The following is a 25,135-nucleotide window of genomic DNA, read 5'->3' as shown; positions in this document are numbered from 1 at the left end:
CAAAATGCCCGCGGCGTTAGACTTCTGAAAAAGGACGACTGAAAAAGGCTACTTCCCCCATCTTTTCAACAGGGTGGAAAATGAGAACTATGTCGGACCGTACCCTGACAAAAAGTTCTACAACTACGAGAACATGTCCGATAAAGACCGAGAAAAGTTCGACGCGTGGTACAACACGGTGAAGGGCAAGTTCTTTAACTTCAAGAAAGAACTGTATGACTACGGCGTTAACGACGTCGTGTTATTGCGTGAAGAATGCATGAAGTACAGGACGTCATTCCTACAGTGCACCCAACTCGACCCTTTTGGGTTCACGACGATCGCCAGCTGCGCAATGGGGGTCTTCAAAACACATTATCTCGCCAGAAACACGCTCGCCCTGACGCATAGCAAAGCGTACATCAGTCAGAATAAGTCCTACTCAAGCGGTTCGATCCAATGGCTCGAGTATATAAAAAAGACTTGAAACGTGGACGTTCATCACGCCGTAAACCACGGCGAAGTATCGATCGGTAAGTACTTTTTTAGACGGCTACTACGAGCAGGACGGCGTCAGGCACGGCTTAGAATACGCGGGGTGCATCTTCCATGGACACTGCTGTCGCTTTGAACCCAATCAGACGCACCCCCTCTCCAGAGTACCCTACGGGGTTCTCAGGAACCAGTTTGACGATAAGGTTGAAATTCTCTGGAACGCGTACGGTTTGCAAATCCAGGTTCTTTGGGAATGTGAATGGGATCGGATGAAAAAGACCGACCCCTCCGTGATAGAATTTATGTCCGATTATCCGCGATTATTCCGCTTATTTTCTCATCGCCGCTCACTTTGTGGTATAGTTTGTAGGCGTTGGCTCGGCCCCCATTAAGCGTATCACGCGGATTCAATCTCTCTGGGGCGGAATAATCGGCCATAAATTCTATCACGGAGGGATCGGTCTTTTTCATCCGATCCCATTCACATTCCCCAAAGAACCTGGATTTGCAAACCGTACGCGTTCCAGAGAATTTCAACCTTATCGTCAAACTGGTTCCTGAGAACCCCCGTAGGGGTACTCCGGACAGGGGGTGCGTCTGATTGGGTTCAAAGCGACAGCAGTGTCCATGGAAGACACACCCCGCGTATTCTAAGCCGTACCTGATGCCGTCCTGCTCGTAGTAGCCGTCTAAAAAGTACTTACCGATCGATACTTCGCCGTGGTTTACGGTGTGATGAACGTCCACGTTTCAAGTCTTTTTTATATACTCGAGCCATTGGATCGAACCGCTTGAGTAGGACTTATTCTGACGGATGTACGTTTTGCTATGCGTCAGGGCGAGCGTGTTTCTGGCGAGATAATGTGTTTTGAAGACCTCCATTGCGCAGCTGGCGATCGTCGTGAACCCAAAATGGTCGAGTTGGGTGCACTGTAGGAATGACGCCCTGTACTTCATGCATCCTTCACGCAATAACACGACGTCGTTAACGCCGTAGTCGTACAGTTCTTTCTTGAAGTTAAAGAACTTGCCCTTCACCGTGTTGTACCACGCGTCGAACTTTTCTCGGTCTTTATCGACATGTTCTCGTAGTTGTAGAACTTTTTGTCAGGGTACGGTCAGACGTAGTTCTCATTTTCCACCCTGTTGAAAAGATGGGGGAAGTAGCCTTTTTCAGTCGTCGTCAAGTCTAACGCCGCGGGCATTTTGGGCGAGAGCGAATGGGAAAAATGAGTAGCTATCGATGTATCGTTGGGCAAATGCGTCGTCGTACATCAGGAGTAGTTTGCAGCCTTGCATTATGACCTCAAGCACGATCCCTGCTTTGCAAAAATACTCCAGAATTAGAAAGGCGTCAAATCTGGAGGCGTAATGAGCAATGAAGCAGTACCCTTTGTATCGGGGTTGTCTGAAGCGCTTGATTAGCTTAGCGATGCAGTCCGTACCGTAGGCGGTAAATTTCTGACCTTTGAATAATGTCAGGGCACAGACAAAATTAGCCTCGTGGCGGCCATTTTCGTAACGCGTTTCAAAATCGTAAAAAGATGTAGTTTTCGCACGGTTCCCTAGGCTGTAGAGGTTGTATGAAGCATTGATGCGCCCCATCGTCCATCAGACGCTCTCGACAATGCACACATTTTTGTCTGGGGCGCATGTGTGTTTGGTTTTCTCGTTGCCCGGTTTAACGCTGTAACGTCTGTTACATAATTTTGCAGTATTTGATCATATCACATGCGGGGTATTCCTGACCGGGGAGGGGGGTTTTTTTTATGAATTTCGAAACAATAAGTCGATTTACAGTAACGCAAACAATCGGGGCAATGTATGATTCTTACAGGGGACCTGTAACATTCCGCATCGAAACAGATGTTGCAGGCGTGCTTACATCGATGGGCACTGCGGTTGGTGTAAGATTTTGTAGCAAAATGGACACACAAATGGTGAACCGATGAATGCCTTCAAACTCGTTATCATGTAGTAGTGGGCGTCGTGGAGATACAGGAAGACCGTTTTTGGATGGGGTTCGTCTGAATTTTTGTAGGTTTCTAAGATCATTGCGTTAGATCTGTGAAATACGACGATTTTAATGCCTAGCGCTCGTTCAAACGAGGCTATGTCGCTGAAACCGATTCGGTCTTGGATTGAGAAGCCGACGCTGTTTTGGATGACGGTACCCAGTTTTTTCTAGCTCACTCTCGGGGTGTTGGGGGTTAAGAAAACGGGCGAGACAGATGGAGAAGCACAAATTATTTGAAATATTGGTCGGGCAAAATAAACTCGTCTTTTTCCTTTTGATGACCTCATCAACAGCCAAGTCCACGAGTTTCCGACGACGACCTCCGCCTTGTCTGTTCATGGCTACGGAAGCTTCAAATTCTACGGTTTGGTCAGATAGTAACCCGGTCGTTGCTCTGTAAAACTCTTTCAATTTGATCCATAAACCCATCCACGTCGTAATTATTACCGTGAGTTAAAACCCCACTAACGGGCGTCTGTAAACTGGGGAGCCGTCAATGTGATATTGATCACCAGAGAATTTTGGTCAAATTCCCTAGCGAAATTCACAATTCCAGTAAGCATGTCGTGTAAGCGGATGTGGTAAGAGGCCAAATCTGTAGAGTTTAATCTCTCTCAGATTCGTAGTCCTTCTCAATGTCAGGCTATTGAAACGAGGTCGTGGTAAAACATGATATCCGTTAACGTCCCCACCCTCACAAATCAACCTATCAAGGTCTGTACGGCTTAATCGAGTCTGTGTAGTAGGGTCAACATTACCTGATGCGGACGGTTGCGAAGTATCATTACCGACGGGGTGCTCTGTGTTGTCAGGATCAGCCTCGGTACACGCTGCCGGTGGGTTGTTTAAAACACCGCCGTGTTGTACAACGCGATCGTTGTCTAGGCTTAGCAGAGGATCAAACAAATTCATATTTGGATTTACGGCTAATTCAAAAAGATCCAAAATAGCAGGGGATTCTTGATTAAACAAATACTGCTCTAAAGAGTCCGGCAGTATACTTAGCATTTCAACCTCGTCCCGGCGTCAGTTCTGTGGAGGATTGGTCTGATTGACATAAGTCGTCTGACCCGTCCATTTTTAGATTTCAGACCAAAACACGTACTATTACAAAATCATAGAGTTAAAAACAAGCATACATGAACTATTACAAATTTCATATAGTATAAAAAAGCATACACAAACTATTACAAAATTTCATATAGTATAAAAAAGCATACATGAACTATTACAAATTTCATATAGTATAAAAAATCATAAATGAACTATCACAAAATCAGAATATGAAAAGCATATATGACTTGTTACAAAATCAGAGTATAAATGAAATATCGGATTATATGTAACACAGAGTATAAAAAACCATAAATGAAATATTAAAAATCATAGCAGACGTGTGATATAAGAATTACTCGGAATACATCTATATTCAATTTGACTCTGTGGTCTCATCTATGATGGTGAGAATAAGGTGATGCAAAATGAGCACCAATTCCCGTTGGTATTGACTCACCATACGATCATTTCTATCAAACTGCTGATCAATCGTTGATCTCATAGCATTGACACGACGGAATATTTCATCGGGCAGATCGTGAATAAACCGTTCCTGCGCATCGAATCGACTGCGTGTATCGAGGTGATAGGCACGGAGCTCGCCGTGCAACGCGTCTAATCTGCTATGGGTTTCGATTTGTCTGTCACGAGACTCGCTGTGCAGCGCAATCAATTTGTCGTTAATATCATCTTGTACGTCACGGAGTTCAACGTATTTGTTGTTTATGTCAACCTGAGCGTCGCGAAACTCTTGACCAAATGATTCTATCGAATTAATGGGCCTACGAGTCGGGGGCAGATCATCGAATGGTTCATCAACCAGCTGACACGCCGGAACTTCTTCCACTTCTAGTTCTTCCGACGACGGTGAGTGAGAAGGATATGGTGTTTGACCCAGGTTGGTGGTTGACACCTCGCCACGCTCGCTCGTCCAAGAACTCTGGTCCCAAGCATCGATTTGAGCCGTACCCCAGGTTGTCACGTCATCCTTATGGCTTCTACTCGAGTCTGCTGGGTGTAAAAATAAAAAAATCTTAATGGTTTGACTCCGTCGGAGTTTAAATGCAAATAATGTGGATAGTCTTACCATAAAAACAGCTCGGGTCTCCGGACTGGTCGCCGGGCTGTTCGGTGGTGTCAGACAAAGAGTTTTCCTCTCTGGAGAGCTCTCAGGACTGATCGCCGGAGTAAAACGATAAGCCTTTCTTGGTAGTTCGCAGTTCGGTTCAGGTCGGACCATCGGTGTAAAATGATAAGTCTTTCTTTGTGGTTCGCCGTCTGGTCCAGGACTGACCGGCGAGGTGGGGCGATTTGTTTTTCTAGGCTTCTTTCTTGCTGGTTCGTCGCTGGGTCCAGGAAGTGGTTCGCCCCAGGATCCTATTGGATTCTCGACGTGCGCCGGAGCGGAATCAGTTAGGATGTGAGGTTTGTCTGTTACGTTGACGGTGGGATCTTCGTCGCCATCTTGCTTGAGATCGATAACTGTCTGGAAGCCGGGTTGGGTGATAAATTGTATGAAATCTAAATAAAAAAAAAAAAATAAAAAAAAAAAAAAAAAAAGATTTCTCATAAACATAAAAAAATCTAACATTTTTGATTTCTCATAAAAAATGTGGGAGATGGATCTTGTTTTACCAGCGGCTGCGCTGTCTGGATCAATCGCGAGCGCTGTGAATAAAAAAAATATATAAAATAAAAAAAAATAAAAAAAAAAAACATATATAAATTTATAAAAAGACAAAATTAAAATACGATCATTTTAATTTATAAAAAAGAATAGTTAATACGTACTTACATGTATTAATACCGTGAAAGGCTTGATGCTCAATATTTGAACCTGAGATAAAAATAAAAACCTGTTGGTTTAAAACACATGGAGAGGGTTTTTCATTTTAATTTATAAAAAGAATAGTTAATACGTACTTACATGTATTAATACCGTCAAAGGCTTGCTGCTCAATATTTGAACCTGAAATAAAAAAACAAACAAAAAAAACCTGTTGTTTAAAACACATTGAGAGGGATTTTATTTGCTAGATTAATGGAGCACACACACACACACACACAGACACACATATATACATATACATATACACGTACACACACACACACACACACACACACACACACAAACAGAGAGACAGACTGTGACAAAGAAACACAAGTTCATAACATTAAACTGCCGCAGATGGCATACATTTTACTATAACAGTATCATTTCACCCAGACTCACCGGAGGGAGCCATTTCACCATCGTATCCGTTTTTTTTTTTTTTTCAGCGAGAGCTGTTAAAAACCGGGAAATCGTGTTCATAGATGACAAACGGATAACGCGGTGGTAAAACGTCGATTTAACGGACACAGAATTGTTTTTTTTCTGAAATCCTATACATAGCGAACTGAATTGAAGCACGAAAAGCTAAGCGACAGGATATCCTCGTCTTTTCAAAATAAAAGTATTTTCAACAGGATGTCGTCATATTTTCAAAATAAAAGTATTTTCAACAGGATGTCGCCGTCTTTTCAAAATAAAAGTATTTTCAACAGGATGTCGCCGTCTTTTCAAAATAAAAGTATTTTCAACAGGATGTCGCCGTCTTTTCAAAAAAAAAAGTATTTTCAACAGGATGTCGCCGTCTTTTCAAAATAAAAGTGTTTTTTCATACAATCAGTCTGGCTGCGATTGGGACGATAGATGCGTCGATATTAAGTCAAATAACACATACTTTATGAATATAGTGTTAAAATATCTCTATCAGCGGTTGAAATAAAAACAGCATAACATGAAGAAAATGACAGGAATTAAATGTATATATGGTTTAAAACGCTATAACATCGCAGACTGTAAAAAATAGCATAACATACATTGATCAATTCATAGTATTTAAATATCACTACCATAAGATAAAATAAGACAGCAAAACTTGAAGAAAATTACAGGAATGAAATGCAATATGGTTTAAAGGCATCATATACTGTAAAAAATAGCATAACACGCTTTGATCAATTAATAGTATTTAAAATATCGCTACCATCAGAGAACATGAAATGATAAAATACTCACTTTTATCCATTGTCTTGGAGAGCGATTGTCTTGGAGAGCCGTCCGAGAAAGTTTTCTGGTTCAAGTGATCGTTTGAACGTCAAATTTATAAAGGTGTCCGTGAAAGAAATCGGTGTTGAGTGACCGCTGGGTGTCATCCTTGTTCTATGAATGAGCTTGTTCAAAAGGTGGGAAGCTATGCAAGGGTCGCTGGGTGTCACCGTAAATTCGTGGGGAAGAGAGACGCTAGGGGGTGACCGACCGTAATTCATAGAGGCGCTCGTCAGAAAACTGTCAAAAACATGTTACTCCTGAATGAGATACGATGGTTTTTAATTAACAATGTCTTTAAAGATATTATGGTTTTGTTTATCTGAAACAGTCGGTTTGAAGATAATTTTTTATAACCGTTTGCGGACACTGAGAACTCGCGCATGCAGGGCACGCGCACTCTCTGTCTGACAGCGCGGAGGGTGCCTATATTCTGAGACAGGGTAAGGTCATTCAGAGAGAGTCCGACAGATGGAGCTGCGAGACCGTTTCTCACAAAGCTGAAGCTTCTGTCTAAAATAAGGTAGGCGGATTGGTTTCAGTATATTTTTTATAACCGTTTCATTTATAACCTTTTAAAAGAATAGAATGTTTTTTCAACCTTAGTTAAATCGCTTTAGATTATGTATATTATATAAAGGATAGAATATAAAGAACGGTGTGTTTTCAACTTTAGTGTGATAATTTATATAAAGGATAGGATGTTTTATATATGAATGTGAAATAACTAAAATGTTTTATACATAAATGTAGAACACATCGATCCCCATTTATATACTGGTCATGAATGGAATGGGAGTGAGACGCACACACACACACACACACACACACACACACACACACACACATATAACCGTATAACTGGGACAAAGTTCAAACAACCGGCAGATAGCTTGTGTCAAAACCACATGATCGATGCATGGGGAGGGTTCGTATACCGTAAAACTACGACCAAACGTAATTCATAGGGGGGGGGCACCCCGTCAGAAAAAACTGTTAAAAACATGCTACTCCTGGATGAGATACGATGGTTTTTAATTAACAATGTCTTTAAAGATATTATGGTTTTGCTTATCTGAAACAGTCGGTTTGAAGATAATTTTTTTATAACCGTTCGCGGACACTGAGAACTCACGCATGCAGGGCACGCGCACTCTCTGCCTGACAGCGCGGAGGGTGCCTATATTCTGAGACAGGGTAAGGTCATTCAGAGAGAGTCCGACAGATGGAGCTGCGAGACCGTTTCTCACAAAGCTGAAGCTTCTGTCTAAAATAAGGTAGGGGATTGGTTTCAGTATATTTTTTATAACCTTTTCATTTGTAACCTTTTAAAAGAATAGAATGTTTTTTTTCAACCTTAGTTAAATCGCTTTAGATTATGTATATTATATAAAGGATAGAATATAAAGAACGATGTGTTTTCAACTTTAGTGTGATAATTTATATAAAGGATAGGATGTTTTATATATGGATGTGAAATAACTAAAATGTTTTTCAACTTTAGCATGATAATTAATTATATAAATTATTGAATGTTTTATATATAAATGTAGAAACACACCGACCCCATTTATATACTGGTCATGAATGGAATGGGAGTGAGACGCATACACACGCACGTACATATACATATACACTCACACACACACACACACACACACGCACACACACACACACACACACACACACACACACACACACACACACACACACACACACGCATAACCGTATAACTGGGACAAAGTTCAAACAACCTAACTGGGACTAAGTTCAAACAACCGGCAAATACCTTCTGTCAAAACCACATGATCGATGCCTGGGGGAGGGTTTCGTATACCGTAAAACCACCCGTCAAAAAACATGATTTAACACTAGGTCTTATTAAACTTCTGTCAAAAACCACATGATCGATGCCTGGGGAGGGGTCATAGGTTAACCCATGAACTCATTAGGAAAGTTCAACCCATCCATCATAGGGTCACCGGAAGTTCAACCTGTCAAAAGGTCAAAGGTCAAAGTCATAAATCAAGTTGACAGAAGCTGTATCATAAGGACTACTCTCAATGTTAAAACAGTTGTGCTGCTAGAAAACTCTGTAGAAACTATTATTTTTTTCAGGGTTCCTTGATGAATTGAAAGTTAAAAAGAGCAGCATTTATTTTAGATAGAAATCTTTTGCCACATTGTAAATGTCTTTATTGTCACTTTTGATCAATTTAATACAGTAGCAGTATATATTCATCTATACTGAATAAACATATTCATTTATACTAGCCCCAAACCTTTTTTAACAGCCGTGTATATTTCTTAATATATGTAAAAATGATTTACCATTTACAACACTACAAGAACATACTGTCATTATCATTATCATTATCATTACATGCAATAAACTGTAAGCATAGTGCTTACAAATGTGTTTTTCCTCTCATTGGAGTGTAAAATTAGAAAAGTTGTAAATTTTAAAATAACAGGGGCAAAAAGTACCATCTGGATATACGGCGGAACAGCTGATGTGCCACTACAGCATCTAGTCCAAATGTTTGGGGTTATACAACCTTTGTCTGGCAGTCTGATTACATCAGTTTAATCACAGTTGGGTTTCTCATTTCATCTACAGTACAAGTATTCTGAGTACAGAAGTTCTGAAATACACAGACCTCATGCTGTGGTGGAAGAAGGTGAAAATTAGATGTACCAGGGGCTAGGGCTAGGGCTGGGTGGTATATATCAAAAATCAGAGATTTTATCATATGATAATTAATATGAAATGACAGATTATAATTGATCTGACCAGCAGTCATAATTCCGAATCTGCCATGCATTTTGTCCAACAAACAAACCAGACAGGAGAGTACATTAACGCTGTTGGACTTGAACTTGAAAATAGAGAATAACTTCAAACATATTCCAGGAGGAGCAAATGAGCCCTGTGCCAGGCACCAATTGCCTGACTAGACCAGTGGTCTGTCTCCACAATTTCAAAACACATCTCACACACACACATAAAGACGTTTTCTTTATTTTAGACTATAATCAAGCAGTTACAAATGCATCTGGTAAATGCATTTGTATTCTGTATGTTTCCCTATTACATCAGTCTAGTTACCACTGTTTATTTGTATTAGTTAAGCTCTAAATGCTAATATTCAGGTGTATGAATGTTTCTCTGGTTTAATATCTTCTTGATGTTTTGTTATTGGTATCAAAATGATCCACTCTTTATTCCTCAAACCATGATGTACTACTCTATGTGATCGTGAAATGCGTCATACTATTTGTACCATATTTTTGGTAAAACTACACCAATTATTCAGGACAGTCATAAAGCATGCAAATGAGGTGTCACTGGGACAAAAAAAACACTTTCTGGCGGTCCAATCTTCCGGCAGTTTTCAGCAACTTTGTTGATTCACTTCAGAGCAGTCAATCCATGGATGAAACGAAGAAGCTTTTACTCCTAACAGGATTTCAACAGGAATCTACGCATTATACATGCACCAGGACACTTTACTCAGCACCTACAGAACCAATGCAAGTAACCGCTTGTTAACTATTTAGTTGTGCTTCTAGGCTTTGACCCCTTTTAATTAAGGTGATATGATTCTTTGATGGTTCTTAGCAGGTTGTGATTAGTTGATGAGTAAATACTACTATTACACTCTTGCACATGAGCGCTACCTCACTCTACAGTGTGGGCTCTCTCTCTCTCTCTCTCTCTCTCTCATCTCACTTTGAGCTAAAATTTGCTACAGCTGCTTGAACTTTTGTCTGTGAGCTCGTAGTCAGTTTCTTCTTCACACCGCAATGTATTTTTCAATGCTTCATAACATGATGTGTAGCGTGAGAGCGCCATGGACATAGCAACTAAGGAGGGTAGGTTTCTGTGAGGGGTAAATTACAGAATATCATGACTATAAAGTATTGTTGAAAACTAAGATTAATGCACTAAAGACGGCACCAAATTTCACTTCTCCTGCAAACTAGCCAAGAAGTGCTTATGTGTTCTAGCAACTAGTTCCCCATCTGAAAGTTTTTAGTGCCATTGGGAACAGTGTCATGCCACAGAGCATCTCTTAAACCACAAACCACTGATAGACTTGTGTTCTTCTCGGCTAAAAACTTGTGAAACACTTGCATAATTCACCCCAGTTGCCAAATGTGCAAAATATTTTCATTTCATTGCTTCCAAGAAACTGTCAGAATAAACTTTTTGCACTCTTTTTTACATATTGTTAGATTTAAATGTTAATTTAATTAAAAGAAGTAAATGGTCACAACTGTGTTTTTGCCACTAAACATTCTGAATGTGTTTTGAAACAATAACTGTCTATCCAAATCATGTTATATTCATTTTTAAATGGGGCACAAGAAAATCACCAAAGCAAAAATATTGAGATATATGATTATTGTCAGAATGTGGAAAAGTTTTGAGACCAAATTTTAGGTATATTGCCCAGCCCTCCCAAATCTACCAAATTATTATCTTATATATAGTTCCCTGCATATGTTGTGATGCTACAAAATAACACAAATGAAAAGACTGTGCTACACAACATACATAGCAGACACAAACAGCGGACAATCTAATGTTGGTTTTGTTGCCAAAGACATTTTCATGAACATATTGTACATATTGTAACATATATAACAGTGATTGCTGTCTACAAGCAGCACACTGAAGCTCAATGAACTGATTTAACAATATTGTGGAGATCCCACTTTGTGTTAATGGCCAGAGAAGGCTAAACTTTACTTACTGCGGTGAGGTGTGAATTTGCTGGTAAACACTGTACACCTCTTGAATACTGCATTCAACTTTTCTCTAAATTTAATGATAAAACAGGAAACAAAAAATATGAAAGTGAATTAAAGAAAATGTGACAAGCCAAATGACATGCAGACAGAAAGATCCACTGTGCTCGATGCTGCTTGTGTATATGGGTGGCTGACATCACATCCTGTTCAGTGTGTCATGCAAAGACACAAAAATACTGCCTTATACATTCATTTTGAAAATCATAGTATGACTTAATAGTGCATACTAGAATTCCAACTTTTCTCAAATTCAGAGCAATAACACTCACACTTTATTTTAAAAATGAAGGAAACTGAAATCAATACAGTCTTTAAATGATTATATCGTTAATAATACTATACATTTTGTTTGCTAAGTTTAAATAAATAATAACCTCTCATGGTTAACTGTCAACCACTCATATAACAATACAGGTCAGATACTACAGTGCAACATAAACCAATGAAGTATGAGCAGATTCTCAAACGTTTGCAAACGTTCACTCAGTAATGAAAAGTCTGACATTATTTAAACACGTTCATGTTCTCCCTAACATCTCATTTTTGTGTTCACAACATGAGGCCGAGTAAACGATGACAGAATTTCATTTTTTGGTAAACTATCTCTAAACATGAACCTTTACTATTTATAAAAGTGTAATAAACTAGAGGAGCAAGTACTAGGTGAGCTGGACGCAGTGGCATTAGTATAATTACATTCTGCACGTGTAGAACACCCTGCGAGAATTTTGGTAAGCACTACTCTATCTCTCAGCAAAAGTGATGAAGCACAGAAACAGAGTAAGTAGACAGTTAGCTTTGCGCTAATACTAATTAGCTAACTAATACTAAGAGTTAAGCTAACCTGTTCTTTCGAGGTCACCGTTTGCACGCCGTCATCGTTGAAAAGCTCAGAGGAGTGTGATTCACGAAAGCATCGCAGAGGAGGAGACGCCTCTTCCATGTTGAGATTTGAAAACACATGCGCTGTAATAGAAAGGAAGCAGTTTTCCACTAGAGCAAGTGTCAAGACAGCGTGGGAGGGGTTTCCTCAATGGAGTCAAGTGACTTACAGCTCAAGTACGGAAAACCTGAAGGCACATTTGAGAAAGCGGTAATAGTGATGATGAGACGTTCAGCAGTTCTTCTTTTGGTTTTACGGCGGGTTGCGAACGTTCTGTAGTTCTTTGTCAGAAACGGCTGAAAAAAATATTCAGTGATTATTTTACGTCATGACGCAATATGTATCACGTCGTACCTAACATCGTAGCGTGGCAATAAAAATATAATTTATGTATTTGCTTTAATCATGGCAATTTATAATTCTATTTTATTTTTCATGTTATTCATTCATTCCTTTATTTATTTTGTTTATGTGTAAGCGTTTTTTCTTTTTGCGTGTGCACGGGTTTACTTGCATACATACAGTCTATGGTTACATGAGATATTTGTAGATGCTCTTTAAGGATTGTATAATATCATTTCTGTTTCTTTAATTAAAAAACCTTGCGTGGCATATTATATGTCCTAAAACATTTAATAAAGTCATATGTAGACACACATAACACTGATGATAATTTTTTTTTTTTTTAGAAAAAAAAAAGTTTTTATTTATATATATATATATATATATATATATATATATATATATATATCATTCGGTCACGAATCGCTAATTATAACAGCTATCATCCTCTTTTTTTTTCTTTTTTTTTTTTTTTGTTGTTGTTGTTGTTGTTGTTGTTGTTGTTGTAAACAGGCAAAAAACGGATCCGCTATGAATTTATAACGGTATAAAAGGCTGATGTTGCAGATTTAATTTGTTTTATGCCCCAATTTCTATATATATTTTGACAATATTATTCTGACATGCATTTTATCCACGCAGTCCTGGTATAAATAAAATTCATCTAGGGCAATATCAGTATCAAAATCGTGATGCTGTGTGCCCGTAATCTCCACCCATTTCCTGAGGTGTGAAGGATGTCGGCGGAACGCACGGAGAGCGTTCTGTAGCTCACCGCACCCAGCACCTCCACAGCAGCAGCGTTCCTGACTGATTTCTGCTCACATCGACTCCTGCTTTTACCTACACAGTCTTTCGGGGAATCGGCACGTAAGCACGGACCGGTCGATGGAAAAAGCGAGAAGATGATACTGTGAAGAGGGTGGACATGGAAACCCGACGCTGAGTTCCTTTAATTGTGACCATAAGACACCATGGCCAAACAGTATGATGTGCTGTTCAGACTCCTGCTTCTCGGAGACTCCGGTGTTGGCAAAACCTGTTTATTATGCAGATTCACGGACAATGAATTTCATCCCTCTCACATTTCCACCATCGGTAAGAGTGTTACTTTAATGCATCCGTTCAAAGAGTTGCAGAACAAACAGCACATACCGATAAGAAAACCCATAGCAGCGCTGGGCCATTATAGTCTATGAGCCGTGAAAAGAATGCCTTGAGAATTACACCACATAGTGAGATGCATTCACACAACCTCTTCTAGTTCTTTCTGAGATGCTTGACTGTATCTTTGTGTGAAGTCTTAAAATGTTGCATTTTTACACAACTGTTGTTTTGGGTCGTTCTTATAGATAATAAAATGCAGTTATAAAATCATAGGTTGCATGAATGGCAGTGAGGACACAGAAAGTGCAGGTGTGTTATTGCATGCATTTTCACTAAAATATTGATGCATAAAAGTGTCCTGTCAGCCATTCCAACTCATATATGCTGTTCTATGCAAGTTGTACAATATTGTTATGAAATGGAATCAGCTTTAACTAAATTGAAAGTTTTGGTCTCAGCTGTGAGAAATATGGAAAGATTTTTATTGCAATCTCTAAAAACTGTTTTCTATAAAAGGACCATTTTATCACTGTATGATTTCAAGAATTCCCAGCATAGGGATCATTTTTATTTTGGCTTATTGGATGTTATGAAAAACAAAATTTGGTTCTAAAAAGGCTTTTCATAAACCTCTCATTTCGGGGTTCATATAGTGTGCGCTTGGTCTAGTGGGACATTTTCCCAGTGGGCTGACATAATGTCCTGACAACAGCCAATTTACTCACAGAACAGAGAGATTATTTTACAGCAGTTTCCATTAATATATAATTTTATATTTTTCATTTGCAATATGCATAAGGACACTTAATTACTTTTAACTGCAAACCCATTCTTAATACTTCACTTATACTTGATGCTTATCATGTATAAAAGTAAACTAGATGCTTCTTTACGTATAAAGGTATTTTAAAAGGATAGTTTACCTAAAAATGAAAAATAAATGGTCACTGTTTACTTGCCTTTCCAAACCTTTTTGCTGCCATGGAAACTGTAAAAGTAGCTATATCTAGCAAAATGTCTTCGCTGCTCTTTTCCATACAATGAACATGAATGATGACTACAGCTGTCCCTATGCAGTTTCATTGTATGGAACTAGCAGCTTGGACATTTTGCTAAATATTTAAGTTTGTGTTCCACAGAATGAAGAAAGTCAAATGGGTTTGGAATGATATGAGGGTGAGTAAATAATGATTCAGTTGTTTTTGTGTGTGGGTGTGTGTGTCTGTGTGTGTGTGTGTGTGTGTGAACTGTGAAATCCGTGTCATTCTGTAAAATCTTCTTTTTGTGTTCCACAGAGGAAAAATGTATCTTTTAAAAGATGTGAGGGTGAATAAGTGCTGTCAATATTCACATTTTGGACAAACTATTCCTTTAATGAAGCATTTGAAATGCTGAACTCGTACCAAAAATGTTATCCCTCAATTAAATCACATGCTTCATTAGGTGTGGAGTGAATGTCAGGCTGGTATTTTGCAAAAGTTCAGGGTATGCTATGTCTGTTGTGTAGCTCTCTCTGTTTTTCCAGGGGAGCGAATAATATCAAGTGGCTTACTCTTGAAATCAGGCATAAGATTCATAACACCATCCTATTCTTCCTGATGATGATATCCCCCAAATCAGTAAGGAATCAGAGGCCCTGACTCATTCCTGCAGCCTGCTATCTGTCGCACTACTGTTTATTTAATATGCTGGGATGGATCTCTTTTGGTTAAGTAGTGATGTGATACAGAACAATCTTTAACTGCAGGAGGTAAAAGCTTTACTCTGACTGGTCCTGAGAGATGGCCGGTGTCTTGCTCTAAAACATGGTTCAATAAGCTCTAGTCCGCAGGGCTGTGACCCATATATATTATGATAGTAGGCTGTCAAGGACCTTAGCGCTGTACTGAAACATTATTCACAGTGGAAGAGATATCTGTGTAGTCTGCAAGTTAATTTGAAGCATTAGCAAATGGTTCTTAGATGTTATCTATTTCCCTCGAGGCAACATGCTGTTATGCTAAATTATTCTTGCTATAGAAAGCAGCTGTTGATTGATTAGTTTGAGGATAACAAATTAAACGATATGAACCCATTTCTGTTCCATTGCTTTTTATAGTCAATTGTATATGATGCTGTCATCACTAGAGAAATTGGACTTGTGTTTAAATTTGTATGTGCTAATCACCAGCATATCTGTCTGTTGTCTTGTTAGAAGAATTATTTCAATTTCCAATTAGCCACTGTCTCAGAAGGAAAGTGTCAAAGTGATGATTCAATTCTTACAGCTCTGACACATAATGACAAGTTTAATTCTTATTACCGTCTGTCAAATGGCCATTAATTTAAAGGTCTGCTTTAGTTGTCTTTATATATTTTTGGGGCTCAGAAACCTTACAGTATCAGAGGTATGAAGTATTTCATTACAGTGCTTTAATATTTTTGGGGGAATCTGTAATTTACTTGAGTTCTGTTAAATCCAAGTAATGGTACTTTTTTCATCAGGGGGTTTATACACGACACTAACATCAACTAAAAACAGCAAACTTTATATGCCTTTCATTTACACAACTGCGTTTTGAGAGCTTGAAAATACAAATTTTGAAATGGATTTCAAAGTGCAAGTTTTTGAAAACTATTCCATTATTGTCTCAGTGAAAACTATTAAAATGCCAACTATAGATATGTGTGCAGGCGTCTAATCTTTCTTCACAAAGCAACATTGCCAACTACTGGCCTGGGATGCATAGTACAGCATCTTTAGTTGTTTTCGCTAGTCCTTGTGATTGGGGATCGTTTTGACAACATTTTCGTTTTCAAAAACCAAAAGGTAAAACATTGCCGTTTACATCATTGTCATGTAAACACTAAAGCAAAACAAGTTACATTTACAAAGTAAAGAAATGTTTTTTACTCCTTTAAGTATTTTTATGCAGACTTAAAAGTACAACTTAAATAAAAGACAAGAGTGATTTAAATGATGTCAAAATGTTCATTTTTGGGTGAACTATCTGTTTTAGACACCGACTTTGAACTATAGTAGCCTAATGCCTTTTTATGATAACCATTGTTATAGATCAGGGGTGTCCAAACTCAGTCCTGGAGGGACGGTGTCCTGCAGAGTTTAGCTCCAATTTGCCTCAACACACCTACCTGGAAGTTTCTAGTATGCCTAGTAAGACCTTGATTAGCTGATTCAGGTGTGTTTAATTAGGATTGGAGCTAAACTCTGCAGGACACCGGCCCTCCAGGACCGAGTTTGTACACCCCTGCTATAGATTGATAAGTCAAGTGTGAACACGGTTTAGTCTTGATTTTTAGTCTAAAAATCACTATATTCTCATTAGTGGTCGGACCCATATATCGAACGCATTGGTCAAACAAGAAAAACTTATCGGCCGATGCGGATATTTGAAAAATGGCAATTATCGGCCGATAAGTTTTTCCTGTTTGACCAATGTGTTCGATGCGGGGCTTTTATTTTGATGGCACTAAGAACGGCTGCGCCTGAGCAAACAGTGCTCACACTCTCCCTCTTCTTCACACTGTTGTCGTTAACAGTTCTGTCTAATATGGATAGAAGTCTGTCTAATAATCAGATAGAACGGTTAAACAAAGGAATTAAAATATATACAAAAAAGTATTATAACGATTGCTTTTATATTATTAGTAATAGAAAAGCAAACAGTATAATACTTTCTCGTTTGCTGTCAGCATTCAGCAAATGCGCATTTATATCATTAAAAAAATCTTTTTGAGGTCTTGTGAAGTGTGCATTTGTATCCTGCGTGATCGTGTGTTCTCTTCTTGTGACGGTTGGTCTGTGCGAATTGAATGCGGAAAGGAGGAGAGTTCAGCCTTGCTGGAGATGCATGATTGACAAACTTTAAACTCGTGTTTTCAAATTATGCTGCACTTTATTCATTTGCCCACTGTCATAGTCATGTCATTTTCACTTTGTGCTGTATGTAAAATGACTGTTACCTTGGCTTTATTTGAAAAAAATATGATTCCCAGTGCACACAAACTTCCCAGATTAGCCTACTTAGTGCCCTATTGGTTAAAATGTTTACTTTTTATGAAAAATTTATTTATTTGTGAAAAATACATTGTAATCTAAAGTATAAGTATATTTATTTTACACATTTATTTTTAAATCCATTTTCAAATAATTTCAAATTTCTTAAATATTACTTAAAATAAATAAAATTATATCGGCTTTATATCGGCCATCAGCCACCCTGCTTTCCAAGATATTGACATCGGCACTGACTGTCAAAAAAACGATATCAGGTGACCACTAATTCTAATGTCATTCATCAGGTTTCAGGATATTTGTTTACTTTAGCTTCTGCTTTATGACTTTTACATAGTCAGAATGATGAGAAAATAGTAATTGTTAAAATGAGAAAATCTCTTCAAAACACAGAAAAGTGTTTAATTTTCCAACTTTTTTTATACTTTCAGCAAGTATATGTAGTGTAGTATGTGTACTGTTCTCAGTAATTTTACACCCCTGCATAGTATTGATTAAAATAAAAAGGTTTTTGGATGAAAGCTGGTTTATCAGATCAAAAAGCCATCAGAACTGCCCTTGGAGGAAATCTGACCTAAAAACTCTTAAAGGTGCACTCATTCTTTTTTTGGTTTATGTCACACTGGCAGAAATGGGATGTTAGCAAATCATTTTTGAAAGATGATCATACTGTGGAAATGTCAACCATGATTAATTTATTCTGTGAGCTTAAGTTTCCAGTAACAGGGTCATGTGATCCAACATGGCCGCTCCAATAAAGGGACATACTTTATGTAAAACAAAACAGCTTTTAATAGGCTATTTAACTGCTTTCCAGTTTCACTGGTGTTTTCATCTCACGTGACTGTTTTTTTTATGAGAAAAGGATTACAGTTATTTGCATCACTTTATGAGAGGTTGGTTTGGTTTCTCTTTTATTTTGTACTAGTATTTCACAGCATTGTTGTTGTCCTTTCACTGCTGAGATTCTGGAAGAGAGGATGGGAAGGGCAGCTCTTTCATTATTTTACTTTGCCCCAGGACAACCAATTCAGTGGTGGTAGTGATGACCTTTCTCAGGGCACTAACACTACTGCTTTATTTAATGCAGTTTAATAAAGAGGAGGCTATGGAGCTCTGTGGATGGCATTCAGCTGTATTCAAGATGATACTCATGTCTTATTTTAGCATGTTCTTGTGCTTGGCATGCCATCTGCTTGCAGACATTGAATTGAATCCTTTGAAAAACAAATTGTTTGATATGAAGGCCTGTATATACAAGCTGTCTCTCTAAGAAATTTGGTAATTAATCTTTTTTTTTTAATCACATTGCTGCCAGGGCATGTTAGAAATAAAAGAGACACCCGACTGTTGTTGTTTTGGAGTCATAATTGTTATTGAGATTGGAACTTCCTAGAAAAAACAACTCTTCCGGGAGCTGGAATGTCTTGCACTAGACCTTATTGACAGATACCAATTTATTATTGCAGTTTTGCTGTGGCTTTATTTTCTTGCCTGCCTCAGGTTTAAAAGAGATGTGTTTTTTTTTTTTAGGGCTCAAGATCTTGTTATGGTTTCACACCTTACAAGAACACATCATTCTTACTACGCAGTAGACTTTCATGTTCACTTTATATGTGTCTAAAGAAATTGCAGAAAATATTAAACTCCGAATTCTTAATGAATTCTGATGTTTGTTTTTTTTAATTAGATGAACAGAGATCAAGTATTAACAATGAATTTGATTAATTCTGTGCTGTTTTGTGGTATTTATCTTACTCCTGTTTGATAAAATAACAAATATAAAAATATATACTTCAGATTGACATTTCCATGTAATCTGTTTCCTTATTTCCACCCTTTTAGGCTCCATGCTCTCTTATTTTCAGTGATAAAATTAATAAATTTCACAAGTTCTTAAGCTTGGGTGAATAATATACCCTTTTATAGAAATATTTATTAAATAGCAACACAAGCATATTTATTTTTTTAAATGTCTCTCTGGTATTCGTCACCATTTTTGTTTCTTTCTTCTTCTTTATTACTTCACTGCCTTTTTATGAGTCTGATTTGAACGTTTCATTAAACTTCATGAGAGTACTGATTATACTGAAAGATTTCATTTAGATCTGGCTTAGGGCCTGAAGATGATTTAACAGATGAGTTGTGTCAATATGAAGACAAATTTTCAAGTTATTTGAAATCATTGTGAAATGTTTTTCTTTTTTTACCAGGTGTCGATTTCAAAATGAAGACTTTGGAGATAGATGGCATTAAAGTGCGAATACAGATATGGTATGTTTTCTTTTTCTGTGATGATATAACAGTGTTTGATCCACTGGTTCTGCTAAACAGATGTGTGTATGTATGCAGGGACACAGCAGGTCAGGAGAGATATCAGACCATCACTAAGCAGTACTACAGAAGAGCACAGGTGATCTTCACACATCTCACTGACTCATGTACTGATCCAGCAATGGAGTCAGATCTAATGTTGTTGTCCGTTGTGTGATAATTCACTGATAAAGGCTCATTATTATGTATGGGTGGAGTGAAATGGATTCTGTATCAACAGGGCATTTTTCTGGTGTATGACATCACAAGCGAGCGCTCGTTCCAGCACATCATGAAGTGGGCCAGTGATGTAGATGAGGTGAAGCTGTGGAGTTTAAAGCATACCTGTCTTTCTGTAATATCTTAATATCTCATCAGTTAAATTCCACTGCCCCTCTTTCTCCCTTTAACTCTGGGGTTACAGCAGTTAGAGGCTGCTCTGCACATCTGGGATTTAAAATGGAATTAAATTAATAGAAATTTGCAATTTACTAAAAGTAAAACATAGAAACATTATGATGTAAAAATAAATTTTAAGCAAGTTACTTGTTACTTTTGACAAATTTTGACTAATTATAAATCCGACATTGTTTTTTCAAAGCACCAAGACATTTTTATTTATTTTTATTTATATTAATAATATTAATAATTTCCCTTATTTAGCCTTTTTCATGTTACAGTTAAGTTTATATATTATTATCAGAAATAAAACACTGAAAAAAAAATCTCAAATATTCATTGTGGACTTTTGAACCCCACTGTATCATTCATATATTACGTTTAAAACTTGGCCCCATGTTTTCCCACAAGAGGACAAAAAAAAAAAAAACTTGATGAATACCAAAGTAATATTGGTTATGTTAAATGAATCTTATGTCTCATATAATATTTGTCTGTTTCTGCTCTGCTCCAATCGATTTCCTCGATTGAGTCTCTCCTCTCGTCTGTTCTGTTTCTGATCAGTATGCCCCTGAGAAAGTGCAGAAGATACTTGTTGGGAACAAGTCTGATGAAGAACAGAAGAGACAAGTAGCTACAGAACAGGGAAATAAGGTAAATAATTTTGTGCGCTGCATCTTTCATTCATACTGCTATTTACTCCACATTTACTCTGTCATCTGACAAATCATATATATATATAATGTATAAGGTTAAAGACTTTCTTCAGACATCTTAATCTTCTTTTTGCTCCAGCTTGCCAAGGCTTATGGAATGGATTTTTTTGAGACAAGTGCCTTTACCAACCACAACATCACAGAGGTGCAATTTTGTATTTTTTTCTTCTCATTATTTCTGTATTTTATGTTGTTTCTTCTTAAATATTTGAGGAATGGTGAAGCCATGCAACCATGTGATCCTTTTGTTTGCACATTTTTATTATCTACAGTTAATGGTGTTTTTATCTTTCCTTTATTACAGTCTTTCACCCGATTGGCTGAATTAGTCTTACAAGCCAATAAGAAGGATCTTGATTTGTTGGGAGGATCCATGAATGATGAGTTCAATCTAGCTGTTTTGGAGGAGCAGGAAGGATTGTGTAATGTTAGCGACGACACCCGCAAGTCCTGCTGGTGCTGAGGACAGGAAGTGACATGACTACTTTTTCAGTTATTTCCATATTTATGTTGCATTTACATTTTGAATATCATTTAGCAAAACTGACAGTTATTGTTAAACAGTGTTTGGTGCCTTTAATGGCTTATTTCCTGCTGATTTTTATGCCTATTATTTCTTATTCATTATTTATTTTATAGTTACTATAAATTAAGGTGGAACGTTAACAGAATATCGTATATGTATATTAAGATTATTTTTCAGGTTTTTTTCCTCATTCTGAAAAACAAGATCAAAAGGCCACTGCAGGGCAGTTGTACATTATTTAGTTACACTCATTCAAGCCACACATTCAGAGTCAGTCGTACATTATATTAAATTTAAAATATAAGGCAGCATTGATCAAATGGTTTATTCAAAGGAATAGTTCAATCAAAAATACAAATGTCATGAATATTTACCCACCCTCAGACTATCCACTATGTAGAAGAGTTTGTTTCTTCATCACAACAGGAGAAATCTAGCACTACTTTTTACTTTTAATTTAGCATCACTTGCTTACCAATGGATCCTCTGCAGTGAATGGGTGCCATCAGAATGAGAGTCCAAACAGCTGATAAAAACATAACAATAATCCACAAGTAATCAACACAACTCCAGTCCATCAAATAATGTCTTGTGAAGTGAAAAGTTGCGTTTGTAAGAAACAAATCCATCATTAAAGCGATAGTTCACCCAAAAATGAAAATGTGATGTTTATCTGCTTACCCCCATGGCATCCAAGATGTAGGTGACTTTGTTTCTTCAGTAGAACACAAACAAAGATTTTTAACTCTTGCAGTCTGTCAGTCATATAATGGAAGTGAATGGGAATCACGGCTTTGAGAGTCAAAAAAAACAAAAACAAATTAAATCCTGCGGCTCGTGACGATACATTGATGTATAAAGACACAAACGATTGGTCTGTGCAAGGAACTGAACAGTATATATATTGTTTGTTTTTTTTTTACCTCGGATTCACCGCAATGTCCGAACTGTCCTGAGAGACTACAATCTTTGTTTGTGTTCTACTGAAGAAACAAAGTCACCTGCATCTTGGATGCCCTGGGGGAAAGCAGATACATATCAGATTTTCTTTTTTGGGTGAACTGTCCCTTTAAGGCATTTGAAGTTTAAACTAAAGTTCCGTTATCTGTACTAAAAGTCCATCTGCTATTGTCTTCTCACAACAAAATACACCAACACATTTGTTTTTCTCTTGTAAACAGTGCTTGATCTGTGCATATTTCTCTCCTGATTTAGAGAAAGCAATATTATGGATATTGTCTTAATGATGATTTGTTTATTACAAACACAGCTTTCCACTTTACAGGATGTTAATTGGTGGACTAGAGTAATTTGGATTATTATGATGATTTTAATCAGCTGTTTAAACTGTCATTCTGACGGCACCCATTCACATCAAAGGATCCTTTGGTGAACAAGTGATGTACTGCTAAATTTCTCCAAATCTATTCCGATTAAAAAACACACTTGTCGACATTTTGAAAGACACGAGGGTGAATAAATTTTAAGCCAATGATCTTTTTTAGGTGAACTATTCCTGGTTGTATGGCTGGAGTGCCTATACTAACATTCTTTCTTGTGTTTTGCTGTGGGACTTCATGTGAATATTATTCAGAACTGATTTGGCTTTCTATGAAATTCTTGAATACTAAAACCTTGAATGCGCCTTCTTGACATTTAAGGTAATAAATGTATTCTTGAATAATGAATTGATGAAGCTTCACACGTCACTGTAACAATCTAAGCTTCTTTTCTGTAAAAGCACTGTAAAAAAATAAAAAATACTGTCACTAAACATGCTGCTTACCAGTTCTGGTCCACTGTGATTGTAAATGAATGCAAGGATTTTTACCTCATTAATCTGAGGTCACTCACTAATTTACTTAAATAGTATCATTTAATGTGGTATTTTATACCAATATTACGTCAAGCTCTCTTTTTCCATCAATAATCACTATTTAGCTGATTAGAATAGTTGGAATGTTTCAGCTTTTACTCTATAAATGATTCTGGAATTGATGTGGTTTATTTCATCACAGCACACCGAATAATGTTTTCCTCCTGCTTAAATCAACATCTTACCCATCCAAACTTGAGTTTAATGTATGCAGACTGAACCGTTGTGATGCCCAGCATTGATGGCAGTGTGCATCGCTGCAATGACATGGGTTGTATTGCTAAAGATTCAATGTATATTACACTATTGCAGCATTTATATGTGCAAGTGATATTGTACTATGTTGATTTAAACGAACTCTTGAATAGTGCTGATATGTTTACCTGTTGTTTCATGAAATATGTCCATGAAAAAATCTGAGAAATTTAAATGCGTATGTGGTTATTTATATATAAACTGTAATATTGTGATTCTGTTTAGGGGGTCGAATAGTTATGAATAAACATCTAATTATGAAAAGGGTTTTTTATTATTATAATTAGGAATTTGGACATCAAATTTTCTGTAAGTGCAACACCAGAAGTCAACACTAGGAGGCGGTTTTGCATAGCTGAAATCCGTGTACTCAAATGTATTTATGCATGATAAAACACACTGGCGTGGGGAAAAAAAAACGAAACTAAGAATGTGTTTGCGGTTTACGTAATGCTCAGAACTGGGAAATTATCCTTAAGCATTCGTGAAGTATTTTAATATTGAGGTAAGTTAATTTGCTCAATTTTATCAAGGTCGCGATGTTTTTGTTTTTGTTTTTTTAGAACAATAATTTGTGCCTTGATGCTACTGATTATTAATGGTACTTTAAAAGCAAAGCAGATCTCTCTTTCAAGGCCGTACACAGCTGGATGAAGTTTTGACAGAGAAAGCACTGAGTTAATAAACAAATGTTATGGTTCACGCTTATGTTTGCAGCTAATTTGGAAGCAAGTAATACACATAGATGGATGCAACGATTAGGCCTATACACTGCAATTACACAATAAAATGTTACAGTGTTATTAAATGTTACAGTCTAACTACATTCCCTACAAACATTTTCTTTTTTCTGTGGAAGACAAAAGAAGATATTTTGAAAAATGTTTAATGGATTGGTAACACTTTACAATAAGGCTACTTCTAAAGCGTTTATTAATCTTAGTTAAAGTTAATTTCATCATTTATAATCGATTGTTTAAATATTTTTTTATATATGTTGTTAATAGATCTGAGCTAAGATGAACTAACCAAGTGTCCATACAATAAAAAGTAACTTTAATTGCATGGGCCAAATATTGTGTTCTACAGAAGAAAGTAAGTCACATAGGCTTGGAAATACAGGAGGGTGAATACATAATGACAGGATTAAAATTTTTGAGTGAACTATCTATGTGTTAAAGGCAATATTTTTTATGTTACCCCACACTCTCAAATGACAAATCAGAAGGACTTATGTAAAATAG

General features: G+C 37.2%; 2 protein-coding genes across 3 annotated transcripts in view; one reads left to right on the top strand and one right to left on the bottom strand.

Moving 5' to 3' along the window:
- The window catches only part of LOC109062179 (protein farnesyltransferase subunit beta-like), a 30,796-nt gene extending 18,146 nt beyond the window's left edge, over positions 1–12,650 (bottom strand). Inside the window, exons 1-3 of the mRNA XM_042746772.1 lie at positions 12,512–12,650; positions 12,304–12,425; positions 11,402–11,466 (exon numbers count right to left, since the gene is read on the bottom strand). Of these exons, the coding sequence (XP_042602706.1) occupies positions 11,402–11,466; positions 12,304–12,402 (164 nt within the window). The 5' untranslated portion in view covers positions 12,403–12,425; positions 12,512–12,650. The remainder of the gene's footprint in view (positions 1–11,401; positions 11,467–12,303; positions 12,426–12,511) is intronic.
- A 708-nt stretch (positions 12,651–13,358) lies between these two features.
- LOC109076646 (ras-related protein Rab-15-like) lies at positions 13,359–22,280 on the top strand. 2 transcript variants are annotated; one of them, XM_042747005.1, is made up of 8 exons: positions 13,644–13,782; positions 14,931–14,967; positions 20,020–20,080; positions 20,159–20,219; positions 20,361–20,438; positions 21,083–21,172; positions 21,314–21,379; positions 21,539–22,280. In XM_042747005.1, the coding sequence occupies exons 3-8, from the start codon at positions 20,034–20,036 to the stop codon at positions 21,695–21,697; spliced, it is 501 nt and encodes a 166-aa protein (XP_042602939.1). In that variant the 5' UTR covers positions 13,644–13,782; positions 14,931–14,967; positions 20,020–20,033; the 3' UTR covers positions 21,698–22,280. The 2 variants fall into 2 exon arrangements, with proteins under 2 accessions (XP_042602938.1, XP_042602939.1); XM_042747004.1 differs by lacking the exon at positions 14,931–14,967 and having other exon boundaries at positions 13,359–13,782.
- The last annotated feature ends 2,855 nt before the right edge of the window (positions 22,281–25,135 follow it).

The sequence above is a fragment of the Cyprinus carpio genome, chromosome B20 (assembly GCF_018340385.1).
Source record: "Cyprinus carpio isolate SPL01 chromosome B20, ASM1834038v1, whole genome shotgun sequence".
NCBI classification, from domain to species: domain Eukaryota; kingdom Metazoa; phylum Chordata; class Actinopteri; order Cypriniformes; family Cyprinidae; genus Cyprinus; species Cyprinus carpio.
This window is presented reverse-complemented; position numbering and strand designations above follow the sequence as displayed.